Source organism: Spea bombifrons, chromosome 5, assembly GCF_027358695.1.
Source record: "Spea bombifrons isolate aSpeBom1 chromosome 5, aSpeBom1.2.pri, whole genome shotgun sequence".
Taxonomy (NCBI): Eukaryota; Metazoa; Chordata; class Amphibia; order Anura; family Pelobatidae; genus Spea; species Spea bombifrons.
The window spans coordinates 109089982-109110382 of NC_071091.1; the positions used below are offsets into that span (position 1 = coordinate 109089982).

A 20401-nucleotide genomic window follows, 5' to 3' on the forward strand; every position below is an offset into this window, starting at 1 on the left:
GGGCCGATATACATTATATAAATATATGCAGGGCCGACATACATTATATAAATATACGCGGGGACGATATACATTATATAAATATATGCAGGGCCGATATAAAGAGCTCTTCAGTGACCCGTTCATTAACAGGAATATACAAAGAACGAGAGGTCGCCCTCTGAGACTGGAAGAGCGCAGGTTTCATAGACGACAAATGAAGGGATTCTTTACGGTGAGGGCAGTAAAGGTATGGAATTCACTGCCAAGGGAGGTGGTTATCCAATACATCAGATGCCTTCAAAAGGGGTCTGGATATAATTTTTTAAAAGAGGCAGGACATACAGGGCTACAAATAGAATGAGTATTTTAGAGTTTCCTGATCCAAGGGGAAATTTAAGAAGGAATTCAGTTTCTTATTGTTTGTGTTTCTAAATTGTTCTACTGAGTGTAAGAGAGCTGCGGAATCTGCCAGCGCTTTATAAATAAATGTCATGTAACTGGAAGAAGCTTAATTAGGGGTTTTTGGCCTTCTTTTGGAAGGTTAGGTAGAAGAGTTGAACTTGATGGATTTAGGTCTTTTTTCAACCTTATGTAACTATGTAATTTTAAAATAGCATCCTTGTTATATTAACCCCTTTCTTTCACACACATTGTAAAGGGGGTGTCTAGGTTTAACCCTTCGAGGTTACTAGGGAGCTCAGGAAAGGTTTGTTAAGGGCGAGTATAACAGTGAGATGATATAACGGAGATGATACTCTGTAATGTTTGGGTAGAGGGGTTCAAAGGGTTAATTGACATTTTTACTAACCCAGCAGTTTAGCTGTCTGTTAATCCCAAACCCTCAGGAGGCACAGCTGGTTATTCTGAATGGATTAAGGGCTTCAAACACTGCCCCCTACACACACCTAATTACCCCCACATCCTCCTTAAAATATTTTGGCAGCACAGAGCCCTGCAAATAATTAAACCATTAACCCCTCAGGCTCCGCAGGGAATGCAAACACATGCTGTGGGCAGGCTGGTTCTTGTTATGTGTGAATGAACTGTCTCTGATACATTGTAACGCGGGTAACAGTGAGAGGTGCGGGTCCCGGTGTCTGTGTATTAAGAGGGGTGCGGGTCCCGGTGTCTGTGTATTAGGAGGGGGTCCGTGTCCTGGTGTCTGTGTATTAGGAGGGGTGAGAGGCGCATGTCCCGGTGTCTGTGTATTAGGAGGGGTGAGAGGCGCATGTCCCGGTGTCTGTGTATTAGGAGGGGTGAGAGGCGCATGTCCCGGTGTCTGTGTATTAGGAGGGGTGAGAGGCGCGTGTCCCGGTGTCTGTGTATTAGGAGGGGTGAGATGCGCGTGTCCCGGTGTCTGTGTATTAGGAGGGGTGAGAGGCGCGTGTCCCGGTGTCTGTGTATTAGGAGGGGTGAGGGTCCCGGTGTCTGTGTATTAGGAGGGTGAGATGTATTCTGATGATGTCATAGATCTAGTGCAGTATGAAGGGTTAGGTCGGGGTAGATGGGGGGGTAAGTTCCAGTTGAGATGGTATTTTATCATTGTAGGGGAAGGCTGCCCCTCTCCAGGCTCCCAGCCCCCTAATTACCATCTGCTGTAAATGCTTCGTGTCCCGGGGAGGGTCTGAGGAATCAGGAGCTCCGAGGAGAAACGTCTGTCTGATAGAAGAGGAAGTGGATTCCTCGCTCCACACGAGCCGATTCCCGATCCTCACGTATATGGTAAGCGTTATAGGCGGAGGATTTGAAGTTAATGTCCTCTTATTACTAACTGTACGATCACTCCGTTATAATACTGTGATCTCTAAGACCCCCCGTATCCTCCGCGATCTCTAAGACCCCCAGTATCTTCTGTGATCTATCAGATTCCCCGGTATTCTCTGTGATCTATCAGATTCCCCGGTATTCTCTGTGATCTATCACGTTCCCCGTATACTTTGTGATCTATCAGATTCCCCGTATCCTCTGTGATCTATCAGATTCCCCGTATTCTCTGTGATCTATCAGATTCCCCGGTATCCTCTGTGATCTATCAGATTCCCCGGTATCCTCTGTGATCTATCAGATTCCCCGTATTCTCTGTGATCTATCAGATTCCCCGTATCCTCTGTGATCTATCAGATTCCCCGTATTCTCTGTGATCTATCAGATTCCCCGGTATCCTCTGTGATCTATCAGATTCCCCGTATCCTCTGTGATCTATCAGATTCCCCGGTATCCTCTGTGATCTATCAGATTCCCCGTATCCTCTGTGATCTATCAGATTCCCCGTATTCTCTGTGATCTATCAGATTCCCCGTATTCTCTGTGATCTATCAGATTCCCCGTATCCTCTGTGATCTATCAGATTCCCCGGTATTCTCTGTGATCTATCAGATTCCCCATATTCTCTGTGATCTATCAGATTCCCCGTATTCTCTGTGATCTATCAGATTCCCCGTATTCTCTGTGATCTATCAGATTCCCCAGTATTCTCTGTGATCTATCAGATTCCCCGCATTCTCTGTGATCTATCAGATTCCCCGGTATTCTCTGTGATCTATCACGTTCCCCGTATACTTTGTGATCTATCAGATTCCCCGTATCCTCTGTGATCTATCAGATTCCCCGTATCCTCTGTGATCTATCAGATTCCCCGTATCCTCTGTGATCTATCAGATTCCCCGTATCCTGACCATTTTAAGAGGCTGCTTTGGGTCCCCGTTGCTCTGTTACAAGCCATTTTCCTCTGCTGGTCCCTCATTCTCCGCAGAGGCCGCCTCGTCCGGGTGCTGGATCCGCTGCATCTCACCGTGTGTCCCGGGGCTGGGAGTGAACCGCATCCCGGCGGAGGAGGTCAGAATATCTGCCGCTGAACAAGGACTCAGACATGAGGCCGGGGCAGCTTCTCAGACATGTCTTATGGTCGTTCCTCACTATATCTCTATCTGATCCATCGTCTGTACCCCGGCAGGGGGCTGAACCCCTTTCCCAGAACCCCAACATTACTCAGGAAAGGACCCCAATAACAGCAAAGGATTCTATAATCCACCCCGAGATCCACCCAACCGCTCCGGGGTCAGGGGCCCGTTCTAGGACGCGGCATGGAGAGGAGAGGACATCGGACCAGCTGTGGGTGAGTTCAGCACCAATCCTACCCCAACTCTCCCCTTTCCCTTACAGCTCTCCCCTTCATCCTCCAACTCTCTCCGCCTCATCCGCAGGCAGGTTGGTCAGATATTATTATTATTGATTTATATATCGCCGTCATACTCCGCAGCGCTGTACAATGTGTTATTATTATTATTTATATATCGCCGTCATACTCCGCAGCGCTGTACAATGTGTTATTATTATTATTTATATATCGCCGTCATACTCCGCAGCGCTGTACAATGTGTGTTATTATTATTTATATATCGCCGTCATACTCCGCAGCGCTGTACAATGTGTTATTATTATTATTTATATATCGCCGTCATACTCCGCAGGGCTGTACAATGTGTGTTATTATTATTTATATATCGCCGTCATACTCCGCAGCGCTGTACAATGTGTTATTATTATTTATATATCGCCGTCATACTCCGCAGCGCTGTACAATGTGTGTTATTATTTATATATCGCCGTCATACTCCGCAGCGCTGTACAATGTGTGTTATTATTATTTATATATCGCCGTCATACTCCGCAGCGCTGTACAATGTGTTATTATTTATATATCGCCGTCATACTCCGCAGCGCTGTACAATGTGTTATTATTATTATTTATATATCGCCGTCATACTCCGCAGCGCTGTACAATGTGTTATTATTATTATTTATATATCGCCGTCATACTCCGCAGCGCTGTACAATGTGTGTTATTATTATTTATATATCGCCGTCATACTCCGCAGCGCTGTACAATGTGTTATTATTATTATTTATATATCGCCGTCATACTCCGCAGGGCTGTACAATGTGTGTTATTATTATTTATATATCGCCGTCATACTCCGCAGCGCTGTACAATGTGTTATTATTATTTATATATCGCCGTCATACTCCGCAGCGCTGTACAATGTGTGTTATTATTATTTATATATCGCCGTCATACTCCGCAGCGCTGTACAATGTGTGTTATTATTATTTATATATCGCCGTCATACTCCGCAGCGCTGTACAATGTGTGTTATTATTATTTATATATCGCCGTCATACTCCGCAGCGCTGTACAATGTGTATTATTATATATATATCGCTGTCATACTCCGCAGCTCGGTACAATGTGTTATTATTATTATTTATATATCGCTGTCATACTCCGCAGCGCTGTACAATGTGTGTTATTATTATTATTTATATATCGCCGTCATACTCCGCAGCGCTGTACAATGTGTGTTATTATTATTTATATATCGCCGTCATACTCCGCAGCGCTGTACAATGTGTTATTATTATTTATATATCGCCGTCATACTCCGCAGCGCTGTACAATGTGTTATTATTATTTATATATCGCCGTCATACTCCGCAGCGCTGTACAATGTGTGTTATTATTATTTATATATCGCCGTCATACTCCGCAGCGCTGTACAATGTGATATTATTATTATTTATATATCGCCGTCATACTCCGCAGCGCTGTACAATGTGTTATTATTATTATTTATATATCGCCGTCATACTCCGCAGCGCTGTACAATGTGTGTTATTATTATTATTTATATATCGCCGTCATACTCCGCAGCGCTGTACAATGTGTTATTATTATTTATATATCGCCGTCATACTCCGCAGCGCTGTACAATGTGTTATTATTATTATTTATATATCGCCATCATATTCCGCAGCGCTGTACAAGGAAAAATATTAAATGTGGGAAATGTTGGTATTTGTGTAGCCGTATAATCTCTCCCCTCTCTTTCAGGCCTTCGGTGAGATGAGCGCCGGTAACCAAGGTGAGCGTCACCCACGCGGGTCCAACGCCGGAAAATAAACGCTCTGTAAGATTGATTCTCCGGATGCTCCGTTGCGTGAGGCGCTCTGAGTAACAGACGACGTATTTAATAAACTTTTTCCAGGGAAGGAGACGCTGAGTTTGTGTCCCGGGAACCAGGTGCACGACGGGGTGAGATGCGGCTGCCCCGAGGGTCTGTCGCCGGCGGGGGAGGACTGCGCATGTCCGGCTGGATTCTCTCTGCTCCCCGGAGTCCTGCGCTGTGCAGGTATCCGCTCCCGGCAGGGCTGTAGCTCAGTAATGTCGGCCCCCTGTGCTGCCCGTCTGTGTTTTTGGGGGGTAGTTCTGGTAGCTGCTGCCTGTGATCTGAAACTGACCCGGCAGGACAGGTAGTTGCCCCGTGGTGGGGTATAATGGTTCTTGTCCTACCCCTTCCGTGATTATCGGTATCTCTGCATTTCAGACGTGGACGAGTGCGCCGCCCCTGACCCGCCGTGCGGATTATTCTCTAACTGCACCAACACCGTCGGCTCCTACGCCTGCCGCTGCCTCCGGGGGTATCTGAGGGGCCAACATGGCTGTGAAGGTGAGGAGCGCAGCCGTACTTTATTCACCAATGACCGGTCTGGGCTGGGTCACCATGTCCGCTCGTGTTTCAGACGTGGACGAGTGCCGGGTGGCAGCAGTCACCGGTCTCCAGGCCTGCCCGCCACGAGCCTCCTGCACCAACACCGCCGGCTCCTTCACCTGCTCCTGCCGGGGCGGCTTTGTGCTGAGCCTGGACGGCAGACACTGCGTGGGTGAGCGTTTAAAGGGGCAGAATGTGGGACCCTGGCACCAAGCCTCTATTCCTTTTATGTTTCACCTTCTAGAGTTAGATGTCATCATGGTGTTTCCACCATGATGGGATCCTTTGTATGCTCCTTCTTGTTAAATTCCAAGTTTCACTGAGTGCGACGGGCTTGGCTGTGACTTTTTGGGCCAGTTTGGCCACCTTGTCTTGAGGAAGGTTTGCTGCGCATGTGACTGCCCGGCAGGATTCTCATTGGCCGCCTTTCCCGCCAGATGTTGATGAGTGCGCGTTCGAGGAGGAGTGCCGCCGGGAGCTCGGGAACCTCTGCGTGAACACGGAGGGCGGCTACCGCTGCGACTGCCAGCCGGGATTCCGGGAGTCGGGAAACGCCTGTGTCGGTGAGAGGCTGCGGGCGGATACCGGGGGCTAGAAATCAGTGGGACCGTCACTATGCACAGGGGCGTGTGGCGGGCGTTACATGTATGTCGTACGAGTCATTTTTTCCTCGGCAGACGTGGACGAGTGCGCGGAGGATCCTGGGGTCTGCGCGGGACGCGGCATCTGTGAGAACGTCCTCGGCAGCTACGGCTGCGGCTGCCACGCGGGCTTTCGGGGCAACGGGACTTACTGCGAAGGTGCGTCTGGGGGGGTAAACTGGTGATGCTGTGGGGGCAGGACAGATTGGAAAGGGGCGGGGAGAGATAGGACAGATTTAAAGGGAAGGGGCAGGGCAGATTGGAAGGGGGTGGGGCAGGGCAGATTGGAAGGGGGTGGGGTAGGACAGATTGAAATGGGCGTGGACGGGGCAGGGCAGATTGGAAGGGGGCGGGGTGAGTAGATGGAGCAGTGAGTGTGTTACTCTGTTGCAGATGAGAATGAGTGCGCCTCCGGCAGGCACGGCTGTGATGTGAACGCTCACTGCGGGAACGTCATCGGCTCGTATTTCTGCCAGTGCTACCAGGGCTTCAACGGAGACGGACGCAGCTGCTTCGGTGAGGGCCGGCGGGGCCGAGACGTTACTTTCTATACGCCGCTTTTAACAGATTTACTCTCCGGTTCCTGGGTGCATAGTGCTAAATGAGATGCAGTCGCCATGGAAACCGCGGGCATCCTCTTGCTGGTTGCTTCACTTTTGCCCCAGAATTGCTCTCTGAACCCTCTGCCAATGTTTGTTGTACCGACGCCGTGTTTCCCCCCCGTGTGTCTCAGACGTTGACGAATGCTCGGCGGGGAACGGGGGCTGCGAGCAGCTGTGCGAGAACCAGGTGGGCAGCTTCCGGTGCCGGTGCAACCGCGGGTACAGGCTGCAGGATGCCGGGAGAAACTGCACCGGTAAGGGGGGCAACACCGTTAAGTGGGGGGGGGGCAACACCGGTTTGTTGGAGATTAATTAATTGGGCATCCTAATAACTCTATAAGTCTGTCTTATCACCTCTTCTGGAATGCTATTCCATGCCCCCACCCCTCTCAGATGTTATGTATCCCGTGAAGTCCCGTGATACTTTGTATCTTTCCGTCACGTCTCTACCTTCTCTTACTGTAACCCCGCATCTGCCCCTGGACCCCTTATAGATGTGCTTTAATAGAAACCCTTCTGGGGGTCCTTTGCTAATTTGCATACGGGGGCATGCGGTTAACGTGTCGCGGCGAGCACTAACTCCGGCCCAATCCACAGATATCGATGAGTGTGAAACAGCCAATGGGGGCTGCGAGCAGACGTGCCGGAACGTCCTCGGGTCCTACGAGTGTTCCTGCCGGAGGGGGTTTCAGCTGCACGTGGACGGCAGGCAGTGCGTCGGTGAGAGGGGGGGCTCGGGGGGACAGGCTGCCGGTTCAACACCCAATGCTGGCTTCTCAGACCCCAATAACCGAACCGACCGTCTACCAAATATACAAGAATGAGCCAGATGCTGTCTAAATTCCCACACTCTACCACTTCTGCTGGGAGGCTGTTCCACCTTTTTATCATCCTCTCAGTAAAGGGGAAATAATTTCTTCTGCAATTCACTAAATGTGTCCCAACTTGGCCCAAATCTTTAGCTAACCCGGGACCCTCGTTACCCAAAAGACCCCACAAGAATTGAAAAGAAAAGTTACCGGGCCTGCCCTATTGGGGTTCAATCTCCAAAAGTGCATTTGTGGCCCCTGGGACCGGCGTTTGGGCAGAGCTGGCACCAAGCCATTGGCTGTCACGGAGGGGCCGCTGACGACTGCTTCTCTCCCTCTAGATATCGATGAGTGTAAGATTGGGAACGGGGGATGTTCCGGCGCCTGCAACAACACGGAGGGGGGCTTCCGCTGTGTCTGCCCCCCTCACCAGGCGCTTGCCCCGGACTACAGGACTTGCATCAGTGAGTACACCGGGCGTCCGCACACGTTACAAATACACGCGTGTAACAAATAACTACGTTCATGAATGCAGCTCGCGTGACGCGCGATACGTTCGTTTTCTGGATTTTCTTTGGTTGTCAAGAAAAAAACATTTGTTAAAATAGCAAAAAACCCCAACTTTTTACTTTCTGTTTTTTGCGCGTTATCTGGATTTTTTTTATTAGTGACAATCTGGTTTCCCTTTGGCAGACATCACGTCATGTGACCTGAAGAACGGCGGCTGCGAGCAGATCTGCAGCGAGCGGCAGGAGTCCGGCGTTGAATGCGGCTGCCGGCCCGGCTGGGTCCTCGGCAGCAACAGGAGGACGTGCGACGGTCGGTGATGGCCCCGCGCCGCCAGCAGGGATTGATATGACATACGATATATAAAAGATACACAGGATTCCTGTCCCGCCTATCGCACGCATGTTTAAATTCCTCTACCACTTCTGCTGGGAGGCTGTTTCAGTCCTGTGATATACAACGCGTTCTATCATCTCTATGCTAAACCCCATTGGAGTGCAAGCTCCTGAGGCGTTTCATTTGTGCAGTGCCATGGAATATGTTGGACGTTTATTGATAAGTAGCCATAAGTCGTTGCCGACTCTCCCATCTCTTTTGCACTCGCAGACGTGGATGAATGCGCAGATTTTACCCGTGGGGGGTGCGAGCAGGAGTGCGAGAACCAGCCGGGAACCTACAACTGCACCTGCGCGACGGGGTTCACTGTACGCTCTGACGACCCCACTAAATGCCAGCGTAAGGAAAAGAGACATATAGAGACAGACAGACAGGGATATAGACAGACGGCCAGGGATACCAACAGACAGACGGCCAGCGAGGGATACGGACAGACAGACGGCCTGGGATACCAACGGACAGGGATACGGACGGACGGACAGACAGACGACCAGCCAGGGATAGGGACAGAAAGACGGCCCAGGATACAGAAAGGACACGGATAGTGAGGAGTCCCAAGACCCCCAGGCATAGAAGCCGTCTGCCTCTATCGTACTGTAACCCCCGCTGTGATATCCTTCTGGATGCTGAATTATTAATAATAGAATCAGGTGAATCGACTTGGTGGCGGTCAGGCGGCTGTAGTCACGTTACCGCTTTGTCCCTGATATCCGCCTTGACACGCACACTGTCCTGGTTGAGCTTCTGGCTCCATTTAATCCATCCCTCTGTGTCTCTCCAGCTGTGTGTAACCCCCCCTGCCAAAACTATGGGGTGTGCGTGGCTCCCGATACCTGCGACTGTCCGGCAGGATACCCCGGGCCTGGATGCTCAGGTAGGACAAACAGAGAGAAAGAATCAAGACCTTAGGGTCATGAATACAGAACTATTTCAGTGCTAAGTGGGAAAAATGGAGCAATTGCCAAGTAATATTATATATTATATCCCCCCGTATAACTAATCCCGCCCTTATAACCCGTTATATCCTGTATATTACTCATATTATATATTATATACTCTCCCCCCCGTATAACTAATCCCGTCCTTATAACCCGTTATATCCTGTATATTCCTCATATTATATATTATATACTCTCCCCCCCGTATAACTAATCCCGTCCTTATAACCCGTTATATCCTGTATATTCCTCATATTATATATTATATACTCTCCGGCCGTATAACTAATCCCGTCCTTATAACCCGTTATATCCCTGTATATTCCTCATATTATATATTATATACTCTCCCCCCGTATAACTAATCCCGTCCTTATAACCCGTTATATCCTGTATATTCCTCATATTATATATTATATACTCTCCCCCGTATAACTAATCCCGTCCTTATAACCCGTTATATCCCTGTATATTCCTCATATTATATATTATATACTCTCCCCCGTATAACTAATCCCGTCCTTATAACCCGTTATATCCTGTATATTCCTCATATTATATATTATATACTCTCCGGCCGTTTAACTAATCCCGTCCTTATAACCCGTTATATCCTGTATATTCCTCATATTATATATTATATACTCTCCATCCCGTATAACTAATCCCGTCCTTATAACCCGTTATATCCCTGTATATTCCTCATATTATATATTATATACTCTCCCCCCCGTATAACTAATCCCGTCCTTATAACCCATTATATCCCTGTATATTCCTCATATTATATATTATATACTCTCCGGCCGTATAACTAACCCCCTCCTTATAACCCGCTATATCCTGTATATTCCTCATATTATATATTATATACTCTCCCCCCGTATAACTAATCCCGTCCTTATAACCCGTTATATCCTGTATATTCCTCATATTATATATTATATACTCTCCGGCCGTATAACTAATCCCGTCCTTATAACCCGTTATATCCTGTATATTCCTCATATTATATATTATATACTCTCCCCCCCGTATAACTAATCCCGTCCTTATAACCCGTTATATCCTGTATATTCCTCATATTATATATTATATACTCTCCCCCCGTATAACTAATCCTGTCCTTATAACCCGTTATATCCTGTATATTCCTCATATTATATATTATATACTCTCCGGCCGTATAACTAACCCCCTCCTTATAACCCGCTATATCCTGTATATTCCTCATATTATATATTATATACTCTCCCCCCGTATAACTAATCCCGTCCTTATAACCCGTTATATACTGTATATTCCTCATATTATATATTATATACTCTCCCCCCCGTATAACTAATCCCGTCCTTATAACCCGTTATATCCCTGTATATTCCTCATATTATATATTATATACTCTCCCCCGTATAACTAATCCCGTCCTTATAACCCGTTATATACTGTATATTCCTCATATTATATATTATATACTCTCCCCCGTATAACTAACCCCGTCCTTATAACCCGTTATATCCTGTATATTCCTCATATTATATATTATATACTCTCCGGCCGTATAACTAATCCCGTCCTTATAACCCGTTATATCCTGTATATTCCTCATATTATATATTATATACTCTCCCCCCCGTATAACTAATCCCGTCCTTATAACCCGTTATATCCTGTATATTCCTCATATTATATATTATATACTCTCCCCCCGTATAACTAATCCTGTCCTTATAACCCGTTATATCCTGTATATTCCTCATATTATATATTATATACTCTCCGGCCGTATAACTAACCCCCTCCTTATAACCCGCTATATCCTGTATATTCCTCATATTATATATTATATACTCTCCCCCCGTATAACTAATCCCGTCCTTATAACCCGTTATATACTGTATATTCCTCATATTATATATTATATACTCTCCCCCCCGTATAACTAATCCCGTCCTTATAACCCGTTATATCCCTGTATATTCCTCATATTATATATTATATACTCTCCCCCGTATAACTAATCCCGTCCTTATAACCCGTTATATACTGTATATTCCTCATATTATATATTATATACTCTCCCCCGTATAACTAATCCCGTCCTTATAACCCGTTATATCCTGTATATTCCTCATATTATATATTATATACTCTCCGGCTGTATAACTAATCCCGTCCTTATAACCTGTTATATCCCTGTATATTCCTCATATTATATATTATATACTCTCCGGCCGTATAACTAACCCCGTCCTTATAACCCGTTATATCCTGTATATTCCTCATATTATATATTACATACTCTCCAGCTTCTATTATATCTGGCAGTTGGGAGTGGATTTCACATCTTTACGGCTCTTACTGTAATGAATCCTTTTTGCTGCTTTCGGTAAAAATGCCTTTCTGTGAATCTGAATGAATCACGTGGCGATGAACACAAATCATTTAAACCGAATGCCTCTGAAATCTCCCTTTGGGCAGATTATATAAACGCACCGTATGCTGGAGGGGTGACGGGGGGGGCAATCTATGCGCATGCGCTGAATATCCGCGCTGACTTTATGTGTTAATGAATTTCCCTGCAGCGATGTGCTCCCCACCCTGCGCTCATGGAGGAACCTGCATGCGACACAACACTTGCTTGTGCCCAGTAGGCTGGACGGGGCCTGGGTGCCAGACAGGTAATATAATAAATATATGTGTGCCGGGCGGGTGGTGTATCTATACGGTGCCGGGGGGGTTATCTATACGGTGCAGGGGGGGTGTATCTATACGGTGCAGGGGGGGGTATCTATACGGTGCAGGGGGGGTGTATCTATACGGTGCAGGGGGGGTATCTATTCGGTGCAGGGGGGGTGTATCTATATGGTGCCGGCCGGGTGGTGTATCTATACGGTGCCGGGCGGGTGGTGTATCTATACGGTGCCGGGCGGGTGGTGTATCTATACGCTGCCGGGGGGGGTTATCTATACGGTGCCGGCCGGGTGGTGTATCTATACGGTGCCGGGGGGGTTTATCTATACGGTGCCGGCCGGGTGGTGTATCTATACGCTGCCGGGGGGGGGGTTATCTATACGGTGCCGGCCGGGTGGTGTATCTATACGGTGCTGGGGGGGGTGTATCTATATGGTGCCGGGGGAGGTGGTGTATCTATACGCTGCCGGGGGGGGGTTATCTATACGGTGCCGGCCGGGTGGTGTATCTATACGGTGCCGGGGGGTTGGTGTCTAATTCCCCAGTACCCCTTTGTCCTGTAGCTCCTGCCCCTCGCTCTGCCGTGTCACCGGCACCTGTACGCTGTGCACATTATATATTTTTGCTGTTTTTTACCCCCAGCGGTATGCGAGCTGCCCTGTGCCAACGGAGGGCGCTGTGTGGCCCCAGAAACCTGTGAGTGCCCATCAGGGTACAGCGGAGGGCAGTGCCTGACACGTAAGGACGTTTTTAAGCAGGAAAGAACACAAATCAGGATATATTTTATACGAATCAATCAGACGCGGGACCCACTGTGGCCCTTAAGTCTTTCGTGGCTCCTGCACCGGTTATAAAACAAGTCACAGAGATTCAAAACGTAGCAAATAGGCAGCCAATCAGGATAAGGGGAGGCCAAGTGCATGCTGGGATACATCACATTCCACATACGTGAAACGTGTAAAGTTGGGGCACTCTGTGCTGTCATGTCAAATACCCAACAGGTCTCTGCTAGATGTGGGAGGTCTCTGTGGGGTAAGTGTGCACTCTAACACCATACACTTACACATAACCACACACACTCACACTCGCACTCTCTCCATCTTCTATAATCAGAGCTCTTCCTCTCCCACTTACTTCTCGTAACACGCATTACGTGACCCTGCCAGGCATACATTATGTTAAATACTTACTGGGGGGTAAATACTTACTGGGGGGTAAATACTGTGTTTATTGCCCCTAGCACTCTGCTCTCCTCCCTGCCTGAATGGTGGAAAATGCATCGATACCAACAGGTGCGCGTGTCCCAGCGGGTGGCTGGGGGGCCGGTGTCAGATAGGTAAGAGCGTGTAACCCGCGTCACCCGCGCGCCGTTTCCCAGCCGGCAGGGCTCTCAGTCTTTTGTTTCATTTTCCAGAGCCGGTTCGCTGCGAGAAGCCGTGTCAGAACGGCGGGAAATGCGTCGGGTACAATTCCTGCCGCTGCCCGGCCGGCTTCCTGGGGCCGCGGTGCGAGACGGGTGAGTGGCCGGGAGCTGCGAGACGCTCCGTTGGGTGAACCCACGATCATACCCACCAATCAGGGACACAGTTACTGGGGGAATATAGCTAGTGGTGGGAAAGGGGTGTGGTCAGACCCAGGGTGGGTGGGGCCAGCTGGCCACCATACCTGATGATCCAACCAGCCCATGATCTCCACTGCATGTAAAAGACTGTTCCATGAAAGCCGGGACACTTGGGAGGTACGTACGATGTCTGCAATGTATATCTAATATTGTCTCCTTATACGGCATAAGATTATTTTTCTGCTTGCTGATTGGACGGCGGATCGGAATGGAGCTTCCGGTAATTTTGAGATCAGATTCTTTTTATTTTATTTCTGGGTTTCCAGGCATTTTATTACATTTTATCTCTGAAGCGCCAGCAGGTTCTGTAGCGTAGTACAAGTATTTTGGGTTAAATTCAGAGGGAAGGTCTCGGTGGGCTCCTCCTTGAGCCCTGGAATCACACAGGATTTCTCTTTCACCTTGTAGCGGTGGTCGAGCCTTGCGTCCCCCCTTGCCAGCACGGAGCCACCTGTACGCAGTTCAATAAATGCGCATGCGCGGAAGGCACGGCGGGCCATAGATGTGAGAAACTGTGAGTGATGATGAGAGCAGCGGGGGTGGGGCATTTAATATCGCCTCCTTTCAGGGTATTAAGTATCTCTTTCTCTGTCCTCCTGCAGTACCTGCCCCATCGTCACCACAAAGGTGAGCACGGCCCGGGCCGTCCGGCAGGGCGTTCGGGAGAGCTACGTGGAGCGCTGCGGGCCCCTGGGAGTTCAGCTGTGTACCAAGTACCGGTCAGTAATGTGGAGAGCTGCAGCGTACCAGAGAGGGGGGTACAGGGGTGACCAGCAGGGCCCGACTGGCCTACTGGGATGCCGGTCAATTTCCCGGTAGGCCACATGCCCTAGGGCCGTTCTGGAAGCCGGTCGCCAGCTCCATGTGACCGGCGGCCCCAGAGTCATGTGACTGTAGGTGACCCCTCTCTGCTGACACTAGGTGGGGGGCTCGTTATAAGCTTTATTTATACCCAGCTGACTGTAGCAGGATGGGGTCATCGGGGTGGTGTGTGTGTGGGGGAGGAATAAGGGTTAAACCTCTTCAATGCTGGAGTGCAGGACGTTCACATGTAGGTAAGTGTTTAACCTCTTCAATGCTGATACAAACCTTTCTACCGCCGGATTATGTTTATACCAGAGATGGGGGGGGGTCTTTGTACCCTGCAAACGGGGAAGAGGCAGCGTATTTGCCCCCCAGCCTGCCAGATGTGAAGCGTAGATAATCATTTGAAGCGGTCTGCATGTAACACGGATTCTTTCATGTTCTCTCCTCCATCAGGATTAACCAGGTCCGGGTTTATGTCCAGGCGTACGTGGTGGGCTACAGAATCCAGTGTCCCAGCCGTAACCGAGCGTGACGCAGAACTTTCCGGCAAATAAACCCCCGACGCACACCTCGGAGCCTACTGACCACCCAACACCGTCCAGCAGCCCCTCTCCTCCTGCACTATCCTGCGGAACTTTGGTGGGTGGGGTATGGTGAAGATCCAATCATAGCGAACTTTGCTTAAAGCTCCACCCAGTATGATATATGTGTGTATCATGAAGCCTTCGCTATTTGCTGGAGCAGCTAGAGGAGGAGTTCCATGCTAGCTCATTTGAATATTGAGGATTGGTTCATTAGCATAAAGGGGCAGACTCTTCTTGGCGAGTCGCACGGACGGAATAAATTTAACCCCTTAAGGACAATGGGCGGTCCCTAAACCCATTGAAAACAATGCATTTTGAGCTTTGTCATTAAGGGGTTAAATATTGGAAGGACCATGCTTATAAAATGTTTATTGCGTTATATGCGTCTAAATCCACATTTATACCAGGAATTAACTAAAAAAAGATTTTCCGAGATAAAAACACATTCCGGCTATTATTTTTATCCTTGTTTCTGGAAAACATTAAAGGAAATTGAATATTATCTGGATAATTCGATTTAGACGCGCGTTAAGTTCGTACCGCGTGGGGGCTGCCGTCGGCTCGCGTTATATGATGTTTTCTGACGTCTGTCTGGACGCTCTCACCGTTTCCACGTTCTGGCTCCAGCTGTAAAACATTACAGACGTTTATAAAATAAAGGAATACGATTTTTAGAAAGAGGCAGCCAGATGGAGTGGAAGGAAGCTTTATTTTACTGGGGGGGTGGGGGGTAGATAAATGGAACAGCCTCCCAGCAGAAGTGGTAGAGAGTAATAGAGTGATGGGAGTTAAACATCCTCTTTTTTCCCCCTTTGTTTATCACTCTGATTTTCTCACAATCTCAGCCCCCTCTTTACTGTCCGTCTATTAACATAAAGCCTTAGAATGTAATTTCCTACAGGCAGCACTAGGGGGCAGCCGCGCTTCTCCTGTTACGATGCGTGACGAGATGATGCGTGATGAGATGATGCATGACGAGATGATGCGTGATGAGATGCGTGACGAGATGATGCGGGACGAGATGATGCGGGATGAGATGATGCGTGATGAGATGATGCGGGATGAGATGATGCGTGATGAGATGATGCGGGATGAGATGCGGGATGAGATGCGGGATGAGATGATGCGTGATGAGATGATGCGTGACGAGATGATGCGTGATGAGATGATGCGTGATGAGATGATGCGTGATGAGATGCGTGACGAGATGATGCGGGACGAGATGATGCGGGATGAGATGATGCGGGATGAGATGCGGGATGAGATGCGGGATGAGATGATGCGTGATGAGATGATGCGTGATGAGATGATGCGGGATGAGATGCGGGATGAGATGATGCGGGATGAGATGATGCGTGATGAGATGATGCGTGATGAGATGATGCGGGATGAGATGCGGGATGAGATGATGCGGGATGAGATGATGCGTGATGAGATGATGCGTGATGAGATGATGCGGGATGAGATGCGTGATGAGATGATGCGGGATGAGATGCGTGATGAGATGATGCGTGATGAGATGATGCGGGATGAGATGATGCGGGATGAGATGATGCGGGATGAGATGATGCGTGATGAGATGATGCGTGATGAGATGATGCGTGATGAGATGATGCGGGATGAGATGCGTGACGAGATGATGCAGGATGAGATGATGCGTGATGAGATGATGCGTGATGAGATGATGCGTGACGAGATGATGCGGGATGAGATGATGCGTGATGAGATGATGCGGGACGAGATGATGCGTGATGAGATGATGCGTGATGAGATGATGCGTGACGAGATGATGCGGGATGAGATGCGTGACGAGATGATGCGGGATGAGATGATGCGGGATGAGATGATGCGGGATGAGATGATGCGTGATGAGATGATGCGGGATGAGATGATGCGTGACGAGATGATGCGTGATGAGATGATGCGTGACGAGATGATGCGTGACGAGATGATGCGTGACGAGATGATGCGTGATGAGATGATGCGTGACGAGATGATGCGTGACGAGATGATGCGTGACGAGATGATGCGTGACGAGATGATGCGTGATGAGATGATGCGTGACGAGATGATGTGTGATGAGATGATGTGTGATGAGATGATGCGTGACGAGATGATGCATGACGAGATGATGCGTGACGAGATGATGCGTGACGAGATGATGCGTGACGAGATGATGCGTGATGAGATGATGCGTGACGAGATGATGTGTGATGAGATGATGCGGGATGAGATGATGCGGGATGAGATGATGCGTGATGAGATGCGTGATGAGATGATGCGTGATGAGATGATGCGTGATGAGATGATGCGTGACGAGATGATGCGTGATGAGACGATGCGTGATGAGACGATGCATGACGAGATGATGCGTGACGAGATGATGCGTGATGAGATGATGCGTGACGAGATGATGTGTGATGAGATGATGCGGGATGAGATGATGCGGGATGAGATGATGCGTGATGAGATGCGTGATGAGATGATGCGTGATGAGATGATGCGTGATGAGATGATGCGTGACGAGATGATGCGTGATCCGGGGCACAGCACGGAATGTGGAAGAATAATTTCCATGCGTTATTAACAGAAATCTCACCAAAATGTTTCGTAGTATCAGATCAAAAATACGATTTCAAAAATCTCGCTTTTTTTTTACTTTTTTTTACCCCGTTTTTTGTAGTTTTCGCCTCATAATATAAAGTTTTCAGGCAGCTGCATATCAGCCGTTTGGATGATTCTCGCTCTGTTATCTGATCCCCGATCTACTAAACACCGCGACTCCTTATCATACTGCCTGTGGGAGACAATAGAATGACTCAGTCTCAATCACACATCCTGACTCTCAGACTAATGAAAGTCTATGGAGGAACGGACTTCATTAGCATCGCCATAAAGCATCAGCTCAGTGTGGGGTTTCAGCCATGAGCTGTCACATCTGTGTAGTGACTTTATGTATCTGTCTTGGTCTGGTTTATTGGCCCAGTCCAGTAGACAAACACATTAAGTCCTTATCCGTTATTGTAAACAATAGAATGTCTCAGTCTTAAGCACCCATAGGGACCGGCTGGGACTTTAGCATATGCAGGACACAAAGGGTCCGCTCAGTGTGGGAGTTCAGCTGAAGGGGTATTTAGAAACGTTACAGATTCCCAATCACATGGAGCGTATCGGTCCAATCACAGCGAATCACCGGCATTAGCCAATCAAAGTTACGGGACATTTTACACACTTCTGCTTTCCCTTTCTACGTATTTATTCCCCACATTTTATGACACGCGGGGTTAAACCAGCTCATCGCCAGCAGATTCTGGTCCGTAAGCAAAAATAACATTTAAACCATTAAAGCAATTAATCATAGTTATGCGTAGCTGAGAGGGTGGTAGATAAGCCTCCCAGCAGAGGTGGTAGAGGGTAATACAGTGAGGGGATTAAACATGCGTGGGATAGACATCCGGCTCCTGAATCTAAGACGAGACATACAGACAGCAGCAGTTTGAGAGAATTAACCCCTCTATTACCAGGCATTTCACACACAGTCACACAAACAGTGGGGTTCTTACGTGGTACCGGCTGTACCTACACTGAGTGGTAAGCAGGGACTCTCCTGGGATCTATTAATTCTGTATTAGGAGGGGTGCGTGTCCCGGTGTCTGTGTATTAGGAGGGGTGAGGGTCCCAGTGTCTGTGTATTAGGAGGGGGTCCGTGTCCCAGTATCTGTGTATTAGGAGGGGTGAGAGGCGCGGGTCTCGGGGTCTGTGTATTAGGAGGGGTGAGGGTCCCGGTGTCTGTGTATTAGGAGGGGTGTGGGTCCCGGTGTCTGTGTATTAGGAGGGGGTCCCGGTGTCTGTGTATTAGGAGGGGGTCCCGGTGTCTGTGTATTAGGAGGGGGTCTCGGTGTCTGTGTATTAGGAGGGGGTCCCGGTGTCTGTGTATTAGGAGGGGGTCCGGTGTCTGTGTATTAGGAGGGGGTCCCGGTGTCTGTGTATTAGGAGGGGGTCTCGGTGTCTGTGTATTAGGAGGGGGTCCCGGTGTCTGTGTATTAGGAGGGGTGAGGGTCCCGGTGTCTGTGTATTAGGAGGGGGTCCCGGTGTCTGTGTATTAGGAGGGGTGAGGGTCCTGGTGTCTGTGTATTAGGAGGGGGTCCTGGTGTCTGTGTATTAGGAGGGGGTCCCGGTGTCTGTGTATTAGGAGGGGGTCCCGGTGTCTGTGTATTAGGAGGGGGTTTCGGTGTCTGTGTATTAGGAGGGGGTCCCGGTGTCTGTGTATTAGGAGGGGGTCCCGGTGTCTGTGTATTAGGAGGGGGTCCCCGTGTCTGTGTATTAGGAGGGGTGCGGGTCCCGGTGTCTGTGTATTAGGAGGGGTGAGGGTCCCGGTGTCTGTGTATTAGGAGGGGGTCCCGGTGTCTGTGTATTAGGAGGGGGTCCCGGTGTCTGTGTATTAGGAGGGGTGAGGGTCCCGGTGTCTGTGTATTAGGAGGGGGTCTCGGTGTCTGTGTATTAGGAGGGGGTCCCGGTGTCTGTGTATTAGGAGGGGGTCCCGGTGTCTGTGTATTAGGACGGGGTCTCGGTGTCTGTGTATTAGGAGGGGTGAGGGTCCCGGTGTCTGTGTATTAGGAGGGGGTCTCGGTGTCTGTGTATTAGGAGGGGGTCCCGGTGTCTGTGTATTAGGAGGGGTGAGAGGCGCGGGTCCCGGTGTCTGTGTATTAGGAGGGGGTCCCGGTGTCTGTGTATTAGGAGGGGGTCCCCGTGTCTGTGTATTAGGAGGGGTGCGGGTCCCGGTGTCTGTGTATTAGGAGGGGTGAGGGTCCCGGTGTCTGTGTATTAGGAGAGGGTCTCAGTGTCTGTGTATTAGGAGGGGGTCCCGGTGTCTGTGTATTAGGAGGGGTGAGAGGCGCGTGTCCCGGTGTCTGTGTATTAGGAGGGGTGGGGGTCCCGGTGTCTGTGTATTAGGAGGGGTCCGTGTCCCGGTGTCTGTGTATTAGGAGGGGGTCCCGGTGTCTGTGTATTAGGAGGGGGTCTCGGTGTCTGTGTATTAGGAGGGGGTCCCGGTGTCTGTGTATTAGGAGGGGGTCTCGGTGTCTGTGTATTAGGAGGGGGTCCCGGTGTCTGTGTATTAGGAGGGGGTCTCAGTGTCTGTGTATTAGGAGGGGGTCCCGGTGTCTGTGTATTAGGAGGGGGTCCCGGTGTCTGTGTATTAGGAGGGGGTCCCGGTGTCTGTGTATTAGGAGGGGGTCCCGGTGTCTGTGTATTAGGAGGGGTGAGAGGCGT

General features: G+C 49.1%; 1 protein-coding gene across 2 annotated transcripts; it reads left to right on the forward strand.

Moving 5' to 3' along the window:
- The first annotated feature begins 1553 nt into the window (after window positions 1-1553).
- LOC128497444 (neurogenic locus notch homolog protein 1-like) lies at window positions 1554-15157 on the forward strand. Of its 2 annotated transcripts, XM_053467529.1 has the most exons (22): window positions 1554-1704; window positions 2735-3097; window positions 4874-4904; window positions 5028-5171; window positions 5367-5489; window positions 5563-5703; window positions 5969-6094; window positions 6209-6331; window positions 6566-6688; window positions 6906-7028; window positions 7372-7494; window positions 7925-8047; window positions 8277-8402; window positions 8697-8825; window positions 9268-9360; window positions 12010-12105; window positions 12761-12856; window positions 13359-13454; window positions 13533-13634; window positions 14148-14253; window positions 14342-14458; window positions 15000-15157. In XM_053467529.1, the coding sequence occupies exons 2-22, from the start codon at window positions 2852-2854 to the stop codon at window positions 15076-15078; spliced, it is 2466 nt and encodes an 821-aa protein (XP_053323504.1). In that variant the 5' UTR covers window positions 1554-1704; window positions 2735-2851; the 3' UTR covers window positions 15079-15157. The 2 variants fall into 2 exon arrangements, with proteins under 2 accessions (XP_053323504.1, XP_053323505.1); XM_053467530.1 differs by lacking the exon at window positions 1554-1704 and having other exon boundaries at window positions 2721-3097.
- The last annotated feature ends 5244 nt before the right edge of the window (window positions 15158-20401 follow it).